At 33.3% G+C, this 16,037-nt stretch overlaps 1 protein-coding gene across 2 annotated transcripts in view; it reads left to right on the top strand.

Moving 5' to 3' along the window:
- LPCAT (Lysophosphatidylcholine acyltransferase) overlaps positions 1-16,037 on the top strand; it is a 37,519-nt gene that overhangs the window by 4,479 nt on the left and 17,003 nt on the right. Inside the window, exons 2-3 of one of the 2 annotated variants that reach the window (XM_053750221.2) lie at positions 268-413; positions 11,235-11,446. In XM_053750221.2, coding sequence (XP_053606196.1) covers positions 268-413; positions 11,235-11,446 — 358 coding nt within the window. Of the gene's footprint in view, positions 1-267; positions 414-5,857; positions 6,085-11,234; positions 11,447-16,037 lie in introns of both variants that reach the window. The other variant, XM_053750220.2, reaches the window with a different exon arrangement.

Genomic DNA, 16,037 nt, shown 5'->3' with positions numbered 1-16,037 from the left:
ACATTTTCAGATCATGAAATATAATCTGTTGTTTGATAAATTTACACATTTGCACTGGTAGATAATGCCATATGGCGTTAAGTCCACATTTTGTACGTTTTTTTTTTGTAATTTTTTGCAATAAAGTTCTTAAATAATGTTATTTGACGTGCCTGACGGCACGACGGCACCTATCGCACTTTACAATATTTTGACATTGACAACCAGAACTTTAAACATGAACAAGATGTGGTAGATAAACTAAACGCCCGTTGTATTTTGTTCCAGACGGCGATATTCACAGTAATATTGCTTCCATTTCGGGTGGTAGTCATCTGTTACCTGATAGTGACTGCCTGGTTCCTGGCTTGCATCGGCCTCTATGGTCTGAGCGAAGATGATCTCAGGCGAAAACCGATGACTGGATGGAGAAGGTGCGTTTTATTAATAAAATATATGTATAGCGCTGAGGGTTGTTTAATATAATAGTATCTGGTTTAAGGATTTAACAAAGAAGAAATTTGTAATTAAGTTTTTCTATTGAAATAATTTTGACAGAATATTTATGCGCAACATGCGGTAGAAGTACATACTGGATGTGGCAGGCTGTCAGCACCTCTGTACCTGGACATATTGATCTAATTACCATGGTCTATTGTTGGTTTATTATTTTGTTTAATATAACAAACGAATATACTATAGGAATTCTTGATGTAATTTCGTATGAACTAATTTCGTGAGATACATAAAGAATAAATGACTCAAGAGGTTATGAAGGTCATTAATTTATTTAACTCGGAGAGATTATCGATTTTCAGTTATACCTAAGTGTTTTAATTCATTTTAAAATCTCAAAAATACTTTTGAAATTCTTTATAACCTCGATATTATTTTTTCAAAGTTACGTGACTTTCAGATGCACGCTTTTTTATAATGATTAAGTAATTGTACTCAATGCCACGGGAAACACAAAAAAAGTATATTTTTACGTTGAATATAGTTCAAGGTGCCAAACAATAGGTGAAAACCGTGAAGGTTTCAGTCAACAGACGTTGACGTTAATGCTGAATTTTAGGCCGCATTTAGTATTTAGCAAAGCTACGAATTTCTAACCTTATTTACTTTCCAATTGTAGAGCTAATTATTTGTGCCGACAAAAATTCATCCAATCCAATACTAAATAATGCTCGTCCAAATGGGCGCGGGCTTACCTTTTTAGAAATATAAATATTTTACAATTAGATATAACCATACTAACATCAGCTACTAGAGTACCTAACTAAGAAAACAACCTAAGTGCATATTTTATTGCAGACATAAATTTTTCAAATGTGCACAAAATGCAAATATATGTATAGTAAGTACCTAGGAGTTTTAGGGTCAGACTGCAGTGAAGTGCACTTGTTCCAATTTCTATTATAACGTGTGTCAGATACTCGAAGATGTGGAACGTTGCGACCTTGATGACATGACGGCAATTCGGGGCCGGCTGTATTGTCGCCGGATACAGTGGCATCACAGAATTACGAATGAAGATGAAGACATAGAATTGTTATTTTGTCGCTGCCTTTACGTCCGTGAACTCAGTCAGTCAAAATTAAAAAAAAAATACACAACAAACTCTTGGCAAAAATAGGGTTTTGAACACGGTGCATTTGCCTCAGAAGGACAGATTTATTTTTTATTGATTGACATTTCTTTTGATAGGAATGTTATCGGTTGGACAGAAGTAATCAGGATTAGAAAGAGGACGCTATTATTAATGCCATTGATATCAATGCATAAACATGACCTCGGTATTTAAAAAAAAGAAAATGTCAAAGTGACGTCACCATAAGTAGTTTTGATATTCGCCTACGATAAAGCCGTATAGTAATTGCTCTTTGGCAAAACCATCGTTACCTATGCTAAACGAACAAGCCTTCAATTTAAAAATTGAAGTGTTTTATTTGCATAATGGTCAGAAATTTTATGACCTTTTCATGATATCACTTGAGTGAGTGATACATAGAATTAGTAGTATAGGTATATAGCTAATCCTTTGTTTGAGGAATATTCAATTCTTCGTAAATTTCTATAATTTTAGCAAAGAAAAGCAGAATATCGTCATCAGACGATTAATGTAACTGATGATTTCCAAGTGTGTGGAGTGGACTATGGACCTTATATAAAAAAATACTAACAAGTACTTTTATATTAATTACATTTCATGTTTATTACATTTACAGGATTTATTTCCGTGACGGAAATGTTCTAAGTAGGTACACCTACCCTATTGATCTGTGTAACATCTAATTTGGAAAATAAAAATTTAATTTTTTCCCTCAATGTTGGGCAATAGCATCCCATTCATCATCCTATCACTCTATAAAAATGTGATTAAGAATTAGAAAAATATAGGTAGTTATACCAATTTGCTGCGAATTGGCATTGTATTGCAAATGTGAAATGGCACTTAATGTAAATATAAGTATTCAGCAACTGTTTAAGCGCCAATATTCAAGTTGAATATGTGTTCTAAAACTAGATATCGCCATCTAGTGACACACATATTCAACTTTTATATTGGCGCTTAAACAGCAACATTAAGTATTGCCGAGTACCTATTTATATAGATAAATATGTATGTACTAAGTTTAACGAGAATATAATTTCGCGGATGTGCGCCATGTGAACAATATCTCCCTACGTAATGCAGATAGAGATAAACTGCTGTAAGTTCCATGTACAAAATTATGGTGGTAGGTACTCTTCTTATTTTTTGCGTGTCAATGGTAAATCTATAAACTCCCTATTGGATACTAATATATTCTTGCTAGAACCGAGCCACTTCGATAGATAGGTACACTAATTAAAAAAAAAAAGTCTAGCTAACTTTATAAAACGGCGCGGTCGCGCAAGCGACGTGTCATGCCAGATTTTTTGGCATACTACATAATCTAAAGAAAAGCTATAAAAAAAACCTGTTTATCTAATTGACGAAAGATGAATAAGGTTATACTGTAATCCAAATGGCGGTGTTGACTAGAAAGTAAGGTAGCGAGAGTGAGAGTGCTAGTGTCAACAACACATCGAGCATTGAAAATTCAGCTCTATTACAAGGGAATAAAGGCAACTAAGTAACTTTATAAGTGGTTGACTGTATCTACGGCGATTTGACGACCCACCTAGACATAAATTTACGTAAAACGCAAATTGATGGCTGCACATAGAATGTGTGAACATTCACTTATTTTTTCTATAGATCAATCATATTTTGTCGGGTATTAGTTCGTGGTTAAATAAATAATCTATAGTATGATTTTCTCTATGTACAATATGTACATATAGTCAGTACGTATTCTGAGAAATGTCTCCAGAAATTTCCAATTAAAATGTATCTAGGAAAACTGCGGAGGTTATCAAAGGAAAAATATTTACAAATATGGAATTTCTTGGCGGCATACTTATCTATAGCTACTATATTATATAAGTACTTGCAATACGCAGATATGGGTTTAAATCCAATATTTCCCAGTTTCTTTCCAAAAAGTATGTAATTATGTTGGAGAGATTTTTTTTTCTATAGTTATTGACCATCTTTGATATAGTTATTGATCATTTTGACATGTACTTTGCTATACTATTAGAAAAAAAAAAGTATGTTACACAGACCAACACTGCGTGTTACACAGAGCGTTTCGGACGCGGAGCCGCGGCCGCGTTGTCATTACAATTTTTCAAATTTTGACAAAGACCAGAATTAGTTTTATTCATGGAATTAGTACTTGGAGTTACTCCGTGTACTTACTAAATCTATGGTTTTACTATCTGAATTAAAAAAATGAATCTGTAATGCCAGTTTCATTAATTATTAATTTTGGAAATGATTATTTCCCCAAGAAAATTGACGACTTTCGGTATTTTCAGCAGTGGTAGCTGAATTTTGATGCAATTTGGCTATTAAATTATACAAAATATTCTGAAAGAATATAAACGTCATCATATCATAATATGATCATATCATAATATGATGAGCATTTATATAATTATTAGACGACCCTCAGTTGTTAAGTATTTATTTTTTAGTAAATATATAGTTAACCATTGCTTTATCTATTGCTATCGACAGACAATCGAGACAGCTATTAGCTCTCAAGTCGCAAGTTTTGAAGCGGCATACAACATTCTTAAATAACTATCTATGCACTTACCACTTCTGAGTCACTAACTCAGATACACTATTAACAATAAATAAAGTACCTACTTAACCACTGAAGAGCAGGTGGGCAACTTGGTTATATTAGATAGATATAAATAAAAGCAAACAGTACGATATATCAATTTATATGTATATTAAGTTATTTTTTTAATTATCACATAACAATCCAAATTTGAAGAGTCGAAATTTTAAATATATGTATATTAATCCTTTTGCAAATATTTTGAGTAATATCGAAATTCGAAATATAAAATATAATAAAAATAAATATGCTTTGTAAATACACGTACAAAAAACAATTCGCAACATGCTTTGTCAATTATAAGATGGAAAAATTTCCGCTTAGATCACTACTGATATTATAAATGCGAAAGTCTGTGAGGATGTGTGTATGTTTGTTACTGATTCACACAAAATCTACTGGGCGGATTGTTATGAAATTTGGTACATGGATAGAATATAACCTAGAATAACGAATACAATTTATCCCGAAATTCCCACGGCGTGGCGCGGCGAGTATTTGTATAATTGTAAGGATCTTGTTAATTTGCATCTTTTTTTTTCCGGAAACCTAAGTAGTTTACAATTAGACAGAAATTCGATTTCTGTGGCTTGACATACTAGAAGATTCGCGAATGAAACCGGTTGTCTAACATAGTTTGTTTCACGGCTAGTTTTGTGTATTGTTAGTAGAATTAACAAGGCCTTACCCGTTTGGTTTGTTTCAACGTAGGCGAGCACTAATTGGCGAATCATATTTTACACATTATTTTCTTGCTTCGTATTTGATTATTTTGATTTTGATTAAATTGAGAACCTTCTTTTCTATGATAGGATTGGACCTTTGGTTTTGCTTTCTCAAGTGCTAGAAAATTGTATTGTCAACAAGTCAGAAGCCTACAAATAAAAAAAAACAAACAAAATAATTAATATTCAAAAATTCAGATCTGTATATAATTTTATAATGATAATTTCAGCTGGTGGAGAAAAAACAAATCACCAGTGTATAATACCTAATACATATAATAATGTTCTCATAGCTTAAATTATAGAACAATAAATATTTATACTTTACTTTTTTTCCGTGAATCGTGAAGATCTATATTGTATCTCGATATTTCTAACGCCTACGGCTCATTTATGAGATACGAATTTAAAAAAAAGACTGTCACTTGTTTCCGTTGCATACATTTGTGAACGAGTTTCTAATGTTGCATTTTGGAGTGTTTTATATATATACGTATGATCGAAAGTTTCGCTACACTACTTGTTTTACCTGAATTCGGTCGATGTTTTATAATAATTGTTAAATTATCTCTCAAAGTAACAATCTAAGAGGATTGATTTCATTATTTAGATTGTAAGAATAAAGTCTTAAATTTGTGTGGTAGGTGCATAATTTTAGGCGAGTTTATTTTCACGCCTTGACATTTTGTAAAGAAGAAAATTTAAAAAAGAAGGTCCTATTTCTCATACTATTAATTGAACAACTGAGCGGTTTTGGTGAAACTACTTATCTATTTGTCAGGATTCCAATAAAATGTTCAGCTAAATTTACAGTGTGTTTAGCGGCTCTCTCTACAGAAAATAAATAAGTACTTTGGACATATAATTCTTTAACATTTGCACAGATTTGACGTTCCTGAAATAAAAAAAATATATATTGTCTGTGGACAGCAAGCTACGTTTCTCCATCCTCTCTCTGACGCGGCTGGTGATTGTGGCTGCCGGCTTCCACCGCATCAGGATCCTGGGCAAGCAGCACCTCCCCCCGAGCCCCCGCGACGCCCCTGTGGTCGTCATGGCTCCGCACTCCAGTTTCTTCGATGCCATTGCTATTGTTGTCCTTGGCGCGCCAAGTGTGGTCGCTAAGGCCGATACAGCGCGTCTTCCCTTCATCGGACGTAGGTTTTGGTCGAATTTTGATGTGGCAAGACAATGGGCAAGATTTTTGTTTTATTGTAATATCTTTATTGTACAGTCAACAGCACATCAAGTTGCTCTGCATGAACCTCTATGGCGCGGTAATAGCGGCGAGTTTGTAATGGATTTGGGTGGGTTGATGTGCTGTCGACTGTACAAAGAATACTTTTTTTTTTTAACATTTTTATTTATTTTTTGAGAAAAACTCATCTTTGTGTAAAGTAATAAGCTATTCGAAATTAAGAAAGAGACAATAAGATACTGCGTTGTTCCTATTGTCTTGCCGCGTTCATAAGGGGTTGATTTGCATTTGTTAACGAAGATAAATACTTATATGAAAACCTCAAAATTACGTTCAGTTATGCTATAAAAATTATGATAATTTATTTCAGCTGCCTTAAATTAAATAATTAAGGCATAATCATTAAAACAAAGTCGTTATGTAAAGTACCCTAACGGTTAATTATTATTACTATACCTAAGTGTATTATTGAAAAAAAAAACTTATTTTTTATATGTGTGTATAGTTTGAACACGGTAAGTAGGTAGATGTAAAGCATTTAATGGCTTTTTGCACTGAATATTCTACAAAATTTATTGCTGTATATTAAGCAGTCTATTTAAATGACCAATTAAATGATATATGATATATAATATACGCTCATCTGTTTCTATATAGACTCTAAAAATACCTAGTGTTGAATAGAAAGCCTAAAATAAATTATTTGTATGATTTTTATGTTGACTACATTGTAGATGCAGAAAACTATTTTTTTTTATTTCTTTATTTATGTTACAATCATTTATATGAAAAATACAAGCACTACCAATAAAAACCTATATAGGTTTGTACGTGGTAAGGCTAAACACAACTCATTACAAATTTACTCAGTTAATATATAGTTCTTAAGCATTAATTTACATTTGGTTATACTGGTTTCCAAATTAATTATTTGCTCGCTAAATTAAATATTGTTAGGGTATTCATTCAATATAGATGGCAGATAATACTCCCACATTCTTTTACCGTGGACATTGTTAACTGAATATATATCTAGGTAAGTATGTTAAGTTGCGCAAACCCGAGCTTCTAGTTTTAACTTTTAAAGAGTAAATTAAATATCGTGATTATTTTATTCTTCTATAAGAATAATCACGATGCTTATAGTTTGTCAAGCATTTATATTTCGTATATGAATGAAATAGTTCATTCATATACAAAAGATAAATGCTTGCTTAGAAACGGGACAGAGATATATTACAAAGATTGAGTCGTTGAAATTAGACAAAGATCGAAAGTAGGCTTCACTCTGTCTGGTAGGCGTATTGAATAGTCTAACCTTGGAGCATTTAACCTAGGTTTGAAGTCCTTGTTTAAAATATGATTTGTCTTTGGGCTAAAACATTAATTTTGTAAAATTTAAAGTTAACAAATGCAATGAAACGCTGTCGTATTCGTTCCTTGATACATCCGTGTTTTCGTTTTGATTTGCTCGTTTTTTGTTGCATTTACTTTAGAAAGTTTCAACCATGCACTCGTCACGTAATTTTGTGCATTAAGGTGTGGTATCACTCATTAGGGTGTTTCATTTATCTACAAAAATATCAAGGAGATACGGCCGTGGAAAATGTTCTCAATTTCCGTGCGTCTCCTGTCAAGACATACTTGTATGATAGATATAGAACATGATAAATATAAATATATTAGGACAAATCACACAGATTGAGCTAGCCTCAAAGTAAGTTCGAGACTTGTGTTATGTATATTTATTTTATTTATTATAGATAAACCAAGACGCGGGCCAATCAGAAAAAGATCATTTTCCATCATGACCCGACCCGACCGACTCTCGGTTCAGTGGCAAGAACTTTACCACTGCGCCACCGATGTCGTCGAAATATAAATATATATTGGTAGAGATGTCAATAATATATATTGACATCCCTACCAAAACAATGCCTTTATACTAGACGGTGCTACATATGTATAGACAGAGTCTCTTAATTTGAAGACTACATACACAATTTAAAATAATACGTACTATTCTTTATAATTCATTCGCGGTTCGTTTATAGTTTATTTTAATGAAAGGGCAGAGAACAACTATGCTATAATTTCTGTGTTTAGTCCGTGACTAACACAAAATTCCGTTACTTTGACCATTCTTAATGAGTAAATATTAAATAGCTGTTCATAAATATAGCCGACAGCACTAAAACATACACAAATTCATGTAATTTCGCCCCTATTGCGCAGACGCAGAACAAAATGAATTGACTTTCCGTTGACTGTACATAGAAATGCATATTACTGCGTGTTGTTCAAGTTAAGTACATACTATAATAACAAATGGCAAGCAATATCGCGGCTTGGTTTGATTATATATTCTTTTGTAACTTTCACAAACTGAAACGGAGAAATAAACGTGCCAAAACTGGAAGTAGATTTGCCAAAGAAAAGAAAGAGACAACACAATGTGCCACACTACATTCGTAGGAGGCCAAGATGAAGAAAATATGCGAAAAAGTGATGTAAATTGTAAGAAAATATATTTGAAAAACCAATAGTAGCTACAACATCTATTTAGAAGTCTCTCGAAACTACAGAATGAAATTGCGTTTTTCACAGGAGGAGGAGGTCTAATCAATACATATTGAAAAATAAAAAAACATTGTAAATCCTTCGCGCATGAAGTAGCTCCATCAAAACCACTCAGTGATATGAAGTAAAAGTGATTGAGAATCATAATATAGAAAGAAGTTTACATGCTCGTATGCCAATACCATAGCTTTCATATTATTTAGCTGTACAAAGAGTTTTTTTTTATTAGACGTGAGGTGTCCCACTGCTGGGAAAAGGCTTCCTTTCTACTTCTCCATCTAACCCTATCCGTTGCCTAACTCCTGTATCTGTCTCATCGAAATCGTCAGTAATTTATAGAATGAAAAATTCTATAAATTATTTTCAAAAATAAGTTAAAAAGCATGTGTGACATGTAGAACAAATCCATTTAAATATTAAATAATGTTTTGACCCACAGTGAGTCATGAGAGCACTGGAAACTGGATCGTAAGGGTAATATTATTTAGCTGGCCAAAATATGCAGGTCATAAGGGATCGGATCAGAGGACATTTTCAACAGCTATATAAATTTTTCGACAAAAATTGATTCAATAATAAAATGTTAATAATAGTAAATATTTCACTGATACCTCCCATTCCCAGATAAGGGAAATCTTTTAAATATTAATTAACTAAATTTAAAGCAAGGAATTACAGTGGCTTAGTGCCGTCGTTGAAGCTATGTAAGGATCATTTTGTGTTGCATATGTAGTTGTGTTTCACTTTGTTCGTAGTTTTTTTGTTTTTTGCATTCACAGCCTTTCACGTTTCAGCGCTGGCGTTTCGAGCAGTTTTCAATAGCTTGCCTGCCACTGTTCGTATGTTAGAATAGATAATAGTTAGCTATTGTGCACGGATTTGTCTTTGTTATAGGAGTTTTAAAAGTATCCCACTTTGTGTGGAATGTATGGTGATACGATTCGAAATATGGTGTTTTGTGTTATGTATTTTTTTTTACACTAAATAAAAATCTCACACATTGGATGGATGCACTGAATATGTGTGTATACCGTGTATACGGATCGCATTAGAAACGCATTTTAGATAATGATCGATCGTTAGATCTTTCTGTAACATATTTGAACGGCCTACCTGTCTATACTATTATTATAAAGAGATAAGCGTTCGTGAGTTTGTATGTTTGAGGCGGGTAATCTCAGAAACTACAGAACCGATTTCAAAAATTATTTCACTCCTAGAAAGGTACATTATTCAAGATTGCTATAGGGTATATTTTATCTCAAAATTCCCACGGGAGTGAAGCCCCGGGCAACATCTAGTCTAGTATATTAACAATAACCTACTTCCAGATGATATATTATTTATTTTAAGTAAGTAAATTTTATGGGGGAGGCCTTTGCCCGGCAACGTGACAACACAGGCTAATAAATAATATGAGTTTATTATCACAATTTTCCACGTTACTTATATAAAGTTTGGCACTAGGTATGCTATAAAAAACTCTAGCGAATAAAGTATTTTTAATGATTGTATCGCATACACCGCGTGATATCCGATTTACGTAAAGTTTCAACAGTTAATTTAACACACGTTTTATCCGAAGTGCAAATGATGCAATTGACAGGACGTTAATGTGCAGATAAAAAATACATTACGCAATTTTCCGAGTTCCTTTATTTTTTAATAAAGTTGGGATAAAAATCACTGTATTGATTCAAATTTCAACCGGTGTATTACTGCGTAAATGTTAAATATAATTTTAAACGATTACAATGTCAATAAATTTATGTTAGGTATTTAAATAGTTAATAAACGGCATTTTAATGCGGCTATTGACAAAGAACTGAAACACGAAAACAATAGGGTAGATAAAATTGTGGCTAAAATTGATTAGCCACATATATTATTGAAAACACCAGTGAAAAAATACTATGACAATGACAATGCTTCCAAAGATAATATCATGTCAAAAATAAAATCACACATCTTTGCACTCGTTCAATCGCTCCATACTAAATGACACTAAAACGTGACGTCACGATGGTGTTTGTTGGTCAGGTACCTTTACAAAACAGTTTTTTTACGATGGTTAAGTTTATTTTTATAATTTCCAACCAACTTTAAACCTTCGTATAATGATCCAGCTGCAATGTTACACAGTCTTTGAATTATCACATTGGTTATTATCTAGACTCTAGAATATACATATTTTTTACAATTTTGTGATCTTGTTATCTATTGGAGGCAGAGCAATTTCTTTGCCTTTCATAAATCACAATTACGACAAAGTCAGTGTGACTTGAAATCATCGATCGTTTATTCAAGTTTATTTAGTCTTAAATTAAATGGCATAATGTCAAAAATCCATTAGGTATAATTTCTTTCAAGTTTGGGTTATTCCAACGGAATTTGAAACAAATTAGTTGCCGCCATTTTTTGGCGTCTTCTTGTTACTTTAAATTTTTGACAGCAGCCTATGTCAAGCAGTGAATTGGTAGAAGAGGATTATCGTGTTGTATTTTAACAAAGTTTCTTTATCTATTCTAGGGCATTGAAACCGTTGATATGTTTCATCGGCAAAATGTCGTACCTTGCTGGCGGCATGGCCATCACGATCCGTGGCCAGCAAGCGAGTCGGAAAGAGGCGCCCATATTGGTCGTCGCACCCCACTCTTCTTTCCTCGACAGCTGTATTGTCTATGCCACCAAGATGTCCTCCGTCATCGTCAGGAAAGAGAGCATGGACAATTATGTTGGAAGTACGTGAGTGGTCGTGGGAGATTTTGATTGGTGAGATGGAGCAAAATCCGGTTGAAACTGGTTTCAGTGTCGGTCCCATTTAAATAAGGAATATTAATGCGATGTTGTCACGCCAGAGTGCAGCAGTGCATGCATTTGGTGTTTTGACATTGACAAGTTCGTGACAAGTATTTGTGTAACCTATATACTAAAGTACTATGTAAGTATTGGACCGAGTTGAACTCCAGTTTTGACTGCGCGCTTTAATCTTTGGATGGTGATGGGTTTATTTGTATTTTGGCTTATTTGGTGGCGGAGTAAGAATATTTACACAGAATTATTTGCAAAGCACCAGTAACCTTACAAGAATAGATAGCTTATATCATTTATAAGGACAGTTAAAATCATGATTAATAATTTTTGTATTGGTTTCACACTATTGGTGGACATTTCGTCAAACTTAACGGTTTAAAAAAAAATCAATGCTCACATACACACTACACAATGTACACAAAGTACGTTCATTCGCGTCGGGGTCTCTCTGAGGTTAGTGTGGAGCCGGCATAATATGTCAAAACTAAGGGAACAAACGTTGTTTATGATATCAGCTTTTTAGTCGTGCGAGGTGGCTGGTGTTTTAAAAGTAAACCTGTGTATATTTACAGCATACGTTTTAATAATAATTTTATTGAATTTCATGAATTTAGATTTTGCTTCGTAGCGGTTTTCTTGTCTAGAAAGTGCAGGTAGAAAACTCAGAGAAAATCGAATAAACTAAATCTATGTTGTACTAACAAACCTACACACAATTATGCTTTCAACAATTTGGTGGTTGATGAATTAAGTGGTTGTGGAATTCGTGTTAAATCAGTTTATTATCCGTTGACAATTCAATTAAATATCGGAATAGTTGTAATTATTTTCAACCTTTTACATTTACGGAAAGGTTAGGCCTTGATAGTAAATAAAATATTGATATTTATGGGTAACAACACCAAAAGGAAACACCAATATATAAACACATGCGAAAACACGAGCTCTATGCGAAATATACTTTTAGGCCAACTTGTATTTTCGTATGTATATTATTTATTTTTTAGAATAAATATATCCTAATCCTACCTAATATTATACATGCGAAAGTAAGTTTGTTTGTTACTTCTTAACGCTCTATCTATTCAAATAATCTTCTTAAAATTTGTCATACATTTAGTTTGAAATCCCAAAAAATAACTGTCCCGTAATAATGTGGAAAAATTACGTGTGCGAAGCCGCGGGCAACAGCTTGTATTTAAACTGAAATCTAATAAGAATTCGTGACATACAAAAATACTGGCTGTTAAAATCCGAAAACACATTTGTTTTAAATTATAACAAGCTAGTGTGAACCAACTAGAAGTATGCAACTCCATTACGGTGTTGCCAGAGAATTGCAAATACATTTGCCCGGGTGAGGTAATGTTACCAAATGGATTGGAAAAATGGTATCGGTCTTTATTGTTTTTATTTTAAACCGGACCGCATACCGACACGATAATTTGCCTCTCTCGAGTTTTATACGATTTGATTTTCTTCTTCTTCATAGTCGTATTCCTCATGGCTGAAGGTCGTGGCCATTACGTGGATTTAAACACACACAACAACTTTCTTGGCATTATTAATGGAGTGGTTTGCCATTGCCTTCTCCGTTTCACACACAAGTTAATCAACTAGTGTGCAGGTTTCCTCACGATGTTTTCCTTCACCGGAAGCAAGTGATGGTCGATGAAAACTATTGAGATTGTTATACAAACTCATGTGGCACGTGTAGGATTCGAACCTGAGACCTTTCGATCCACAGGCCAGGTCTTAACCATTACACCACCACCGCTTCGTGATCGATTTATGATTTGATTTTATTTATTTATTAAATAATGACTGAATTTGTTATAGTGAAAATGTTAATTAGAAATCAAGAGTATTATTATTGATAAAATTTATAAAATAATACTTCTGTAGACAAACCGATATAATTACACTTTTCCCACTCCCACTCACTATACTATTAAAAAGGTGATGTTTTTTTAGCAAGAATAAGGCCTTGCGAAGTCTCCTATACGAAGCATCACATTGGTGCCCCATCTTGTGTCCAATAAATGTACCGTGACAATAGCATAAAATTCATGAGTTTTTTCCGTCGGCTATTTTGGGAGGTGTGGGCTGTGTTTTAGATAAAGCAGTTACTAAAATATATAATTATATGGATATATCAGACAATTAGATGAACATTCTATACATATAGAGTTGTTGTTGTGTTGTGTTGTTGTGCCCTCCTTTTTAATAGCATAGTGAGTGGGCAAACGAACATGAGGGTAATCTGATGGTAAGCAAGCACCGTAGCCCATGGACACCATAGACATTTTTCTCGGAAGCCCCAATCTCGAAACTATTAGGGAACACATTTGAGGGAAGTTTATTCCATAGTTTAGTAACACAGGAAGAAGTTGCCACTGAAAAAAAACGGACTGTAATTGAACGCCAACCGTCAAGATGGTAGAATTTCTTCTTAAAGCGAGTTGCGGCTGTGGAAGTCATCGGGTAACACAAGATCGAATAGCTCATAAGTACATAAACGAAAAAATAAAAGAAATGAACGAAATGAATGAAAGATCATGCACAAAAAGGTTTTTTCTGACGCGACTTACCGTTCCAATACAACATATTCATATGAACTTAAGAGTTATAGATTTGCAAATTCGTGGTGTTAGGTTTCTAAAGAGTATCGCCATGAAAAGCTGTTAGTCTCAGAGCCATTCACACTAACAAATGAACCTAATCCGGAACTAAAACGGAATAGAGAATTAATAGAAACTCCTTAAACAAACAGTGACACAATAGCACAAAGAGGAACGTGTTTTGAACCAGTTGAAAGGGTTTAGAGAAACGATTCGTCTCGCTTTGTAAGACTGGTTATTTAAATTGTATGTTAATGGATGAGGTTCCTAATACAATTGAATTGGACGTCTCAAAAACTTTTTAAATCCCATATTACCGTGATCTAACGAATTTCCAAGTTCAAGTTGATCAGTGTTATAATGTTTCTTGAAATGGGCTTTCCAACCTACTTTAAATGTTTGTATAATCCTCTAGTGGCATATTCTTTTAACTACGTACATATGTTTTTAAATTTTCTGACCTTGTCACCCTATTTTCCAATTTGATCTCCGTATTTTGATTATATATTTTATTTTCTTGATCACGTGATTGAGTGATAAGAGACGGATATTGAAAACACTTACTACTATGAAACGAATGAAAGTAATGTAATAACTTTCGTAAGTTTAATTTTCTAAAATGGTTTGATTGATCGGTGCTAAATTCAGTGGCCCATAGCATGTGGGCAACTTCGTGCGTGAAGGCTTTGCGAGTTTATCGTATGTAACACGCTTCATTTCAAATAATTAATTAAAGGAAGCTGAAACCTGTAACTCATAATAATAGGCAGTAAATTGAGGAAAGATTTTTGGTGATTTTCTTTGTATTTGTTAACGAATATGATCATAATATAGTTTTTGAAAAAGTTGTGTAACCTTTTTAAATGTGTCATAAAATTATCAAGATTAACTTTACTAAGTATAGGTGCAACATTAGAGGCAGTCTTTTTTTGTCGTTTCTATGTCATTGTTATTTTGGGATTTTTTTATTTTCACAAGTAGATAATAATAATAATAACTTTATTCACAAAAGTAAAAAGTACAATAATTGACAGAAGTAGATATATCATAGTTAGGTACTAGATTTTAAATATATATAAATTTTTGGTTGATATAATATAGGCGTATTTTTTGTTTTTTATGTATTAACTGAAACTTCGAATTTTTTACCCAGCACAAAAAGTGCACAACGCCGCTAAAGAAGTACACTTAAAAAAAAAAAAACTATGTGTGTATAGTTTCTGAATAAATTAGTTAGGTAAAAAAAGATAATTTTAATAACAAGTGAGTGTTAGTTAATTAACAAATGCTAGAAGACAACAAAATCATTGTTCCTATTATGTCGTAAAACTCCACGGGCAATAGTGGCAGGTCCTCCGAAAAAGATTAGGCGAACAAATGGACATCATTCGGTAGTAACATACATTAATATATCAACCTGGATGTAGATACAGATATATATAGTACTGAGCAAATGAAAGAAAAAGGATACACCATTGCCAAGCAGTGTAAGAATTGCTATAACCTTCAATTGCCGTAAATAAAATATAGTATTAGCGTTGTGCATATTCAGGGCTTCGGCTCCGGCCGTTCCGAGTCTAGACAAGGCCACACTGCGGAGATTATGTAACAGATCGATATTCCTTTTCGTTTGTATGCGAAAATATTAACTTTGCTTGTTCATGTTAGTGTTGGTAATGAATTGAAAAAGCAACTATTGATTTTATAAAAAAAACTCTGTTACCTGCAGCTCCGCCCTGTCTTTGACCTCAAATATTTATTCTAAAGTTATTAAAAATTATCAAATGCGGTGAATGCGTGACAGACAGATATACTTCGGTATTTATAATATTTAGTAAACCAACCAACCAACCAACCAACCAACCAACAAAACTAGTAAGCCAACTTTTTCATGAAT

The sequence above is a fragment of the Plodia interpunctella genome, chromosome 10, assembly GCF_027563975.2.
Source record: "Plodia interpunctella isolate USDA-ARS_2022_Savannah chromosome 10, ilPloInte3.2, whole genome shotgun sequence".
NCBI classification, from domain to species: domain Eukaryota; kingdom Metazoa; phylum Arthropoda; class Insecta; order Lepidoptera; family Pyralidae; genus Plodia; species Plodia interpunctella.
This window is presented reverse-complemented; position numbering and strand designations above follow the sequence as displayed.